The sequence below is a fragment of the Perna viridis genome, chromosome 5 (assembly GCF_037379345.1).
Source record: "Perna viridis isolate PV_CMFRI_1.1 ecotype Kerala chromosome 5, ASM3737934v1, whole genome shotgun sequence".
NCBI classification, from domain to species: Eukaryota; Metazoa; Mollusca; class Bivalvia; order Mytilida; family Mytilidae; genus Perna; species Perna viridis.
Genome location: NC_142449.1, coordinates 33,309,541 through 33,320,241, shown reverse-complemented (window position 1 = coordinate 33,320,241; position 10,701 = coordinate 33,309,541). Strand labels below are relative to the sequence as shown.

The 10,701-nt window shown below is 33.2% G+C and overlaps 1 protein-coding gene across 17 annotated transcripts in view; it reads right to left on the bottom strand.

The window, feature by feature from the left end:
- The window catches only part of LOC148617157 (uncharacterized), a 30,898-nt gene that overhangs the window by 2,881 nt on the left and 17,316 nt on the right, over nucleotides 1-10,701 (bottom strand). For all 17 annotated transcript variants that reach the window (XM_088584528.1, XM_088584532.1, XM_088584523.1 and 14 more), the window contains 5 exons: nucleotides 8,625-8,699; nucleotides 4,954-5,028; nucleotides 4,051-4,326; nucleotides 1,557-1,631; nucleotides 287-562 (listed from right to left, as the gene is read on the bottom strand). In XM_088584528.1, the coding sequence (XP_088440654.1) occupies nucleotides 287-562; nucleotides 1,557-1,631; nucleotides 4,051-4,326; nucleotides 4,954-5,028; nucleotides 8,625-8,699 (777 nt within the window). The remainder of the gene's footprint in view (nucleotides 1-286; nucleotides 563-1,556; nucleotides 1,632-4,050; nucleotides 4,327-4,953; nucleotides 5,029-8,624; nucleotides 8,700-10,701) is intronic.

Genomic DNA, 10,701 nt, shown 5'->3' with positions numbered 1-10,701 from the left:
ATTCTCCCGGAGTAGGAACCATAGGGCTCCGCCACAGGAGGCTAAATTGCCCGACCCTACCCATCTATCCCTATTTCCAGTGGCAATCAAAATTTGTCGACCCCATTGTCCTTGTGTCCCATCCCTTTTTCATTTCATCATCATTTCATTTTCATTTTATCATCAATTTCATGTTCATCGTCTGAATATAGCTGAAATATTGCTGCTCGGACGTTAAACCCCAACAAACAAACAAAAACAAACAATCAATTAAATATAATTATACCGATAATTCAATAAAACAAACCTTCTGACAGTACATCATAACTAATATCTCTTCTTTCAATAGAATTTAATGCTGTTCGTAAATCTTCTACCATTTTTTCCTCAGTATGAATTTGTATACCCTTTTCCCTCCATGTTTCTAAGCCCACTGTAGCTTGTCTGCAAACATCACGTGGGTTATTGTACTTGATGTTTTCTTCTTCACGGGAACCAAGACCTAATTGCAATAAAAGCTTCCAAGAATCATCCGATGACAGTTTACCTCCTATTGCTAATATAGTTTTATTGCCGAGTTTACCTGAAATAGTAAAACTATCAGAATACTGTGTACTATAATATTAAGAACAAGAATGCTACGCGTAGCCATATGTCCCCCGCCGCTGTTGAAAGAGTTGAATTACAAATGTTTGACACTTGTATAAATAGCAGATTCAAAACTTATGTGCTTTCATAAGTCCATGTGGCGATTCAAGGTTAATGTATCTTAATGAATAAAATTAAGTTAGGTTAAGAATTCTTCATACAACAACAACAAAATCCGCAAAAAAAAGAACCTGAAAAATGAACAAAGTCCCATAACTACCATAAAAATTGTCGAATCAAAATAGCAGTTAAGTATGATCAAATACATATGGTGACAAACAATCCTGCAAAATTTGGTCGAATTCCGTTCAGTGGTTTCTGAGGAGTTGCGTCCACAAACTTCGGACGCACGAACGGACGGACGGGCACCAGCATTTGTATGTCCCCGCTCCGCGTTGCGGCTGGGGACAAAAATACGTCAAATATATGTGCTAATAAATATCATTGTGAAATATGTACCGTATTTTGTGGACAGTAAGTCAACATATTTTAATCAAGTCGTCAGCTTCGACATATCGTTCACTTCGGCTCATGCAAGGATTTTTTCAGGAAATATGTTTATTTACAATGGCTTTCATTTGATCAGACTTTACAGACACATAAAATTGTTCTATATTAAGGATCTATTTCAATCAATTATTTAGTCTGACATTTATTTTCTAGACATTTTAACCTTCAAATCCATTGTTTTCCTGACCAGAGCTTGAAACTTAGTGTAGTAAAATGACTTAACTATAATATACTGATAACACTCAATCCTAACTTGGGGTAAACTGCAGCGGAAAACTAAAGCCAACAATCAAATTAACGATCGAAGATAACTGATCCGTGCCGTTTTCCATTTATGAATATTATAACATTGTTATGGTAATTTAAGTATTGAACAAAACAGTATTTAAGCATTTCTAAATTTAATTTAAGACACTCACCATAGCTTTGTGTACCATCCCCTAGACTACTGTTTTCCTTTCCTAGAAGCCGACTGTGCACTGTATCATGATTATCTGAAAGAGTAATCAAGGGAATCAAATAAATAAAGTGTAATTCAGGGACAAAGAACAGACATGGAAACCAGACACACACAACAAAGAATATAAAATAACCAAAATGATACATAAAAAGTAGCAGAAGTAAATGAGAAACTCGGACTCAACGAAAACCTGGGAGCATGGACCAGGTGCATCGGTAGGGTAAGCGTCCTCTGTTGTTCTAGAAACACCCGTCGATTTGCTTAAAAGTCAAGTCCAGGGTAAACAAACGAGGAAACGAAAACAATGACACGTTGAACAAATCAGTATTTATGGTACAGATGGATACACCGTAACGATCCACGAGTTCATGATGACGACCATAAAACTTCTATAGTGATGACTTCAATCATGTAGCAACATAACCATGTTGCAGATGACAAATTGTAAGTAGTTTAGTGCGATACAAAAAGTTTGCGTATTAACGGCAAGCTCTGGCATGATGTATGAGTTGTGATATGAAAACTACATACGCAGGTGCTGAATGTATGCTGCCGCAGAAAAAAGGAAAGTTGGCAATAGAACGAAAAGTCATCGCGCTTTTCGTATGGTTTGGTCAATTGTTTTCCTCTACCATTGATCTCTAAGTGTAAGTCAAGATATGAGACGGACTTCACAGTGTTTGTAGTATTCTTGATCTAAAGTTCTTTGGAGTAGATGCCATGTATCAAATCTCCGTAACAAGGATTTATTAACGATAATACGTCACCTATATAACGGAAACTGAGATTCAAGAATCATAAAGTCAACCTCATCAGAGTGTCGGAAGAGATTAGCAAGTAGAGGAACAGAGTTCGTTCCTATTAGAATGCCGACCGTTTGCTGAAAAACTGGACAAATATGTTGTCGACAATACTTCCAGCATTTTGAAAACATATTCGGTATGTTTTGAAGATGATTAGGAATTATTTATTAAAAAAAGTATGAGGAATCTCTATCAAGAACTACATATTTGTATCTTGGTAACATACAAAACCCAACATTGTCTTTCTCTTACTGCATGGCACCTTGGAATATGATTTCAAGGAGATTATTGTCAGGACATCTAAAAATGCTTGTTTCTGGTCCCTTTTGGTGGCTAATCATACCCCATTACTCCTGGCCTTTCATTGGTTGTGTAGCACCTGTTGTTACACTTTTAAAGAGACCCAATCAATGTCACTAAAGTCATTGCCTAAACATTAAAAAAATGCTTGGATTTGTGTCCCTTATTATGACATTCATTCATCAACAGTTCACAACCCGCAAACTCCATTTCAACCCTCTTTTTGTTGAATTAAACATTCTGGTAAAATTTAAATCAGATCCATTCGCATTAACTTAAGTTACGGTCGAAACATAAAAATGCTTTAAATGGCCCTTTTTCGTTCCTTTATTTCAGAAGTACGTCATGTCATCACCCTAAAAAGTTATTTTTGTCTAAGTCTTTCTATAGTATTGCACCTTGTCGTTCAATATCATAAAAGACCTCCATTTACTTGAGGTCAGATTATTGTCCACATAATATCAGGAAAATGTTTGTTTTTCGTCCCTTTTTAGCTCCTTATTCCTAAACGGTTCAAGAAATGAATAACCTTTTTTAAGTCGTATAAATATCAAAATTCAAGGTAAGTTGTTTTTTCCTAGACATAGGAAAACATTTATTTCTATTCATTTTTTCACCTTAATTCAAAAATGGTTACGTCATTTCTAATCCTGCTTCTACATTTAGTGATGCGGGTAAACATTTGAAAATACATGAGCAGTCAATGCCCCCTTTCGGATACACAACTGCTATGGTTGATATTTCACATTCTAATATGCAAGAATTCATTTGATTGATAAGGTAACTTTTTCGTTCATACGATCAAAAGCGTAAATTGTGTGTTTTGTACAATTCAAGCTACTGAAAAGATTGTTATATCCATGATGTAATATTATGGGAATAGAAGCAAGGAGACCATGATTTGAACAATGAACAGATTATCCATAATTCAGGAACAAAAACAAGAACAGAATGACTGGTATGTTTGGTAAAGAATGTTAACATAGTCCTGCATATAATCTATTTTTTTTGTACTTTTACGTATTAATTAAAAGAATGTCTTTTTTTTTATTTGTACAATTTTAGCTCACAATGTCTTTCTTCTTTTCAACAATGAGCTGTTCGTGATATGAGAAACATGTAATTATTGATCAAATATTTAAATCATTTCTTGATGTATTTAAATACGCTATTCACAGCATCAACTGATTTTCTATTTTTCTGCAGAGAAGGTACTTTGGACGTAAACCTGAATCCTTAAATGTTTATACCAACTATTTAAAAGTCATTTCAGAACCAAGAAATTTCTTTTAAAAATGTATTTAATTTTTCAATTAAATCTTATCATACTGGTAATTCAATAAAACAAACCTTCTGACAGTACATCATAACTAATATCTCTTCTTTCAATAGAATTTAATGCTGTTCGTAAATCTTCTACCATTTTTTCCTCAGTATGAATTTGTATACCCTTTTCCCTCCACTCTTCCAAGCCGACTGTTGCTTGTCTGCAAACATTATTTGGGTTATCATTCTGGATTTGCTCTATTTTGCGGTAATCAAGACCTAATGCATATAACAGCTTCCACCAATCATCCCATGACAGTTTACCTCCTATTGCTGATATAGTTTTATTGCTGAGTATACCTGAAACAGTAAAATTATCACAATACTGTGTACTACAATATTAAGAAAAAGACCTCAATTATATGTGCTAATAAAGATCATTATGAAATATGTACCGTATTTTGTGGACAGTAAGTCAACATATTTTAATCAAGTCGTCAGCTTCGACATATCGTTCACTTAAACTCGTGCAAGGATTTTTTTCTGGAAATATATTTACCTACAATGCATTTCATTAGATCATAGTGTCTTTATCAGGCTTTACAAATACATAAAATTGTTCTTTATTAATGATCTTTTTCAATGAAGTTAATTATTTAGTTTGACATTTGTTTTCTGGACCTTTGAACCTTCAAATCCATTGTTTACCGAACCCGAGCTTGGGCCTTAATGTAGTAAAATGACTTGACTACAATATATTGATATCAAGCACATGTCTTCGGAAAACTAACGCGGTCAATTAAACTGACAATCGAAGATAATTGATCCGTTCCGCTATCAATTAATAAATAATATGACAATGATAACTCACATTAATGAACTCCCAACTCTAAATATGTACTAATAATTGTTTACCAAAATGCTCTTTGCTGCCTTTATTGCACGACACAATATTTAAGTAATTCTAAATAAAGTTAAAACAATCACCATAGCTTTGTGTACCATCAACTGGATTACTGCTTTCCTTTCCTAAAAGCGGACTGTCCACTGTGTCATGAGCATCTGAAAATTATCATTTATATACTCATATATTTCCTTTAAGAAATCTTTCAGACCTAAAACAAAACGTTATGTACCTGGTGATCAAAAAGTACCAGTTTTTAGTAGATATCAAAATATGGATTTTTTCATTGTTTAAATGTCTAATTGAAAACAATACATAACTAAATTCGTACTACAAAGTCATGCTGTATCAACACCTGATCAGTACAACTCCCAGGTCATATGGCAAATCAAAACAAATCAAAACAAAAGAAAACAAACAAACTAGAATGCTGCCACATTTATAAATTTAGAGTAATAGTGTATGCTTTCTTGCATATCATAATGTTACCTCCTTGAATGTTGTTAAAAACTTGTTTTTATTCTCTTTCCCCTTTAAACTAGTTTTGAAGGAATGAATCTGTATTAGTGATAGTCTAAATATTCGGAAAAGAGGTGGTTCACTGATTTGCATAAGGGGAAATTCATTTTTTCTTTATTATCAATTTGAATTATCCATCCAGGATCCACCTATGATTGTTATTAACATATCGGACAGGTATATTGCGTTAAGATCGTCTTACACTTAAACAATTAAGCAGACTGCAAACAAACTGTCAAATAAAAAGTTTGATGTTTTGAACGAGCTAAAACTAATATGTATGAAAAGCCATTCATATCAAAAACCCGACAAACCAACACTTTAATTTAGCGCGTTCAATATAGTTTCAATGACTAATAGAAATTTTTATTATTGCTATAATTGCATTTTAAGGCGTCAAATTTAAATCGAAACTTACAAAGTGAAGTGGCAAAATACGTCATGTATATTAATTAAAGCGTGAAAACTTTTTTTTTGCACAGTATTTTGAAATTTCTTGAATAGCATCCATTAAATAACATTGAACTATTAAAATTGCTGTTAAGAGGTAACAATTACAGAGAACACTTTATGTTGCATTAAAGTCAAATTTGGCCAATGATACCCACATTTTATGTGATATTTTTTTAATCACATACGGTACAAAAATGAACTCATTCACTCATTAAAGATGTTTATATTCTAATGCGATAAAATGTTATTTTAACTCGAAAAAGGTGTTTCATTGCGTTAAATCAACATTTAGCACATTAAAAATAAATGTGCGAGTTAATTCGGTTTCTTACATGAACGACCTTCTCATATAAATGCAAACGGATAGAGCGCATTCAGAACGACTTAACGAACAAAAGTAAACACAAAAGCAACTAAGGGAAGAACTCCAACTCTGTGTAAAGTTCTGCCAACAATTTAAATGAATTGAAAACGACTGGAACAAACGCATAATGACGGCTTAAGAGTTTTTAATTGAATAACATTGTATTTTGAAATAGAAAAAAAGTACCTTTTTTTTAAAAAAAAATAAGCAATATAAAAGAAAGTAAACAGCACGACTTCTTCATCTTATGAAATTGTAAATGAGATAAAGGAAATTGCAGAATTTTGCAATGCAAGTCAATCAAAATTTTGAATAAAGAGCTTCGCATAACGCAGCATGATACGACCGCAGCATGTGGAACTCTGTTTACTTGAGACACGTGTGGACACAATATCAGTTTTTGTCACGTTTAAAAATTGGAACTTACAATTCTTTATGGATATAATAACTTGATTGGACACAATATAGCACAAATATGAAATTAGGTCTGCTCTACGGATGCAAATAAAAAAACATTTATCTTCTATCCCTGTTACTGACAAAACATAAGAGATGTTAATCTGATAGAAACAAGAGGCTCCCAAGAGCCTGAATCGCTCATCTGGTTTAATAGCTTTAGTAAGTTGAATACATGCAAAACCTAAAAATGGTCGAATATCTTTGAACAAGTTTGCAAAGATAATATGTTATATTTATGTAATTTTTTTTTTATAAAGTATTCATACATTACCAATCTGATATTGTTTTGTTAACAACAGGCAAAAACTGTGAAAAGGTCCAAAAGTCACTTTCTAGGGCGATAATTCCAAGAAGTGTCAACAGATGTTTCTGAAAGTTGCACCAAAAATAGATACTGAAATACTGATCATTATATCAATTTACGATTATTATCAATCTGCCCTCGTTTTCTAAAAAAAAAAATAGGCAAACACTGATAAAAATGTCAAAAACGACACTTTCAAGGGCCATATTTCTAATATTTCTAAGAAGTGTTCTAAGTGTTTCTAAGAAGAACGGATTTTTCTGAAATTTACGCCAAAATAGATATTTTAATACTGAACATTTTATCAAATAACGTTATTCATCAATCTGCTTTCCTTTGTTAAATAAAATTTGAAAAAAAAACTAACAAAATGTCAAAAATCACACCTTTAAGGGCCATAACTCCAAAAAGGGTCGACAGATTTTTTTGAATTTTGCACCAAAAATAGATGTTAAAATACTGAACATTTTATCAGACAACAATTATCATTACTTTGCTTTTCTTTGTTTTAAATAATAGGAAAAAACTGATAAAAATGTCAAAAATTACATTTTCAATGGCCATATCTCCAATAAAATTCAACAGACTTTCTGAAATTTACATCAAATAGATATTAAATTACTAAAGATATCATTGAATTACATTAATTGTCAATCTGCTTTCGTTTTCTAAATGATAGGCAGAAACTGATAAAAATGTCAACAGATTTAACTGGAATTTACACCAAAAATAGATATTGAAATACTGAAACATTTTATCAAATAACGTTACTCATCAATCTGCTTTCCTTTTTTAAATAATAGGAAAGAACTAATAAAATGTCATAAATGTCACCTTTAAGGGCCATAACTCCAAGAAGGGTCAACAGATTTTTCCGGAATTTGCACCAAAAATAGATATTGAAATACTGAACATTTTATCAGATTACAATAATCATCAGTACGCTTTCGTTTTCTAAATAATAGGCAAAAACTTATAAAAATGTCAAAAATGACAACTTCAATGGCAATAACTCCAAGATGGTCAAATTCCGTTCAGCCGTTTCTGAGAAGTTGCGTCCACAAACTTCGGACACACGGACGGACGGACGGGCACCAGCATTTGTATGTCCCCGCTCCGCGTTGCGGCTGGGGACAAAAATACGTCAATTATATGTGCTAATAAATATCATTGTGAAATATGTACCGTATTTTGTGGACAGTAAGTCAACATATTTTAATAAAGTCGTCAGCTTCGACATATCGTTCACTTCGGCTCATGCAAGGATTTTTTCAGGAAATATGTTTATTTACAATGGCTTTCATTAGATCAGACTTTACAGACACATACAATTGTTCTATATTAAGGATCTATTTCAATCAATTATTTAGTTTGACATTTGTTTTCTAGACCTTTGAACCTTCAAACCTATTGTTTTCCTGACCAGAGCTTGAAACTTAGTGTAGTAAAATGACTTAACTATAATATACTGATAACACTCAATCCTAACTTGGGGTAAACTGCAGCGGAAAACTAAAGCCAACAATCAAATTGACGATTGAAGACAACTAATCCGTGCCGTTTTCCATTTATGAATAATATAACATTGTTATGGTAATTTAAGTATTGAACAAAACAGTATTTAAGCATTTCTAAATTTAATTTAAGACACTCACTATAGCTTTGTGTACCATCCCCTAGACTACTGTTTTCCTTTCCTAGAAGCCGACTATTCACTGTATCATGATTATCTGAAAGAGTAATCAAGGGAATCAAATAAATAAAGTGTAATTCAGGGACAAAGAACAGACATGGAAACCAGATACACACAACAAAGAATATAAAATAACCAAAATGATACATAAAAAGTAGCAGAAGTAAATGAGAAACTCGGACTCAACGAAAACCTGGGAGCATGGACCAGGTGCATCGGTAGGGTAAGCGTCCTCTGTTGTTCTAGAAACACCCGTCGATTTGCTTAAAAGTCAAGTCCGGGGTAAACAAACGAGGAAAAGAAAACAATGACACGTTGAACAAATCAGTATTTATGGTGCAGATGGATACACCGTAACGATCCACGAGTTCATGATGACGACCATAAAACTTCTATAGTGATGACTTCAATCATGTAGCAACATAACCATGTTCAAGATGACAAATTGTAAGTAGTTTAGTGCGATACAAAAAGTTTGCGTATTAACGGCAAGCTCTGGCATAATGTATGAGTTGTGAAATGAAAACTACATACGCAGGTGCTGAATGTATGTCGTCGCAGATAAAAGGAAAGTTGGCAATAGAATGAAAAGTCATCGCGCTTTTCGTATGGTTTGGTCAATTGTTTTCCTCTACCATTGATCTCTAAGTGTAAGTCAAGATATGAGGCTGACTTCACAGTGTTTGTAGTATTCTTGATCTAAAGTACTTTGGAGTAGATGCGATGTATCAAATCCCCGTAACAAGGATTTATTAACGATAATACGTCACCTATATAGCGGAAACTGAGATTCAAGAATCATAAAGTCAGCCTCATCAGAGTGTCGGAAGAGATCAGCAAGTAGAGGAACACAATAACCCCAAGACGGTTTCACAATTTTTTTAAAGAAATTTGCACCAATAATAGATACAATTAACAATAATCATTACAGTGCTTTTATTTACTTATATGCAAAAAACTGCCCTAAAAAAGGAAAACTTGGGAAAAATGGTAATAACTGCTAAATTAGTAAATCGAATATCTTGAAATTTTCTAGGAAGATAGATCTCTTCGAGCTAAAAAGCCTAAGATGTCTAAAACTGTTTTCTATCTGTGACGGTTTTGCAAAGATAAACAAAAATATATGGTTGTACTCAAATGTTCTATTTTAGTATTTTCATCTGCAAACCAGTGTCCACTAGTTGTGAGTGCTCTAAGGCTGGTCTCGGTGAAGAAGACCAGCATACGGTTAGGACTGTCAGTGGCACTATCTTATAACAAGAATTGCTCATCACTGTTGGTAACCTGGTACTTGTCTGGTATATCCATGGCCTGAGGAGTTGGTGATATTGGCAGTGCATGTCCAGCGTTGTTTTTGTACCGTCTGATACCACATTTGATGTGTCTGATTGGTGGCAACTGAGCAGCAACAGACTCTGTTACATTAGCAACAGCAGTGCTAATTATCTGTTGAGGAGTTTCTTCAGTCTCTATAGTGCGTCTTACTCTCCTCGGACTTTGAGTCTAGCAGTGCAGCTTTCACGGCGTCTTTTCTCACACTCCCAGGCAACAGCACCATTGGTAAGGTCTTCCGGCGAGTATAAGATATTCCTTGTAGTACAGCTTTTGCTTACCTTTGTTAGTTGTTACAAACTCCATAGCAGTAATATGATTTCAAAAGTTTTGCAACTTTTTTTATGGTATGAGATGGCTTCATTAAAAATTGACTAAAAAAATTCTCAGATTCTACAAAGGTTTCACAAACGATGATCATATTTGTTCAAGAAATAAAATTGTGTATATCAAAAGAAATTGAAAACAAAAGCTTATGGCTTTATGAGTTAATGTACAGAAATCATTCCCTATCATCCTTATTAGTATCTTTACAAAAATAATTATCAAAACATAACTCAAAATTGACTTCTATTGAAATGAAAACAAAAAAGTCAATGGTTTCAATTAAATAATTCTTGATTGATTACAATTTCAAACTAACTGAAAGTTTTTAATCATAGTTAAATAAGCAGTTATGATCATCATGAGAAGATCAAAGATCAAAA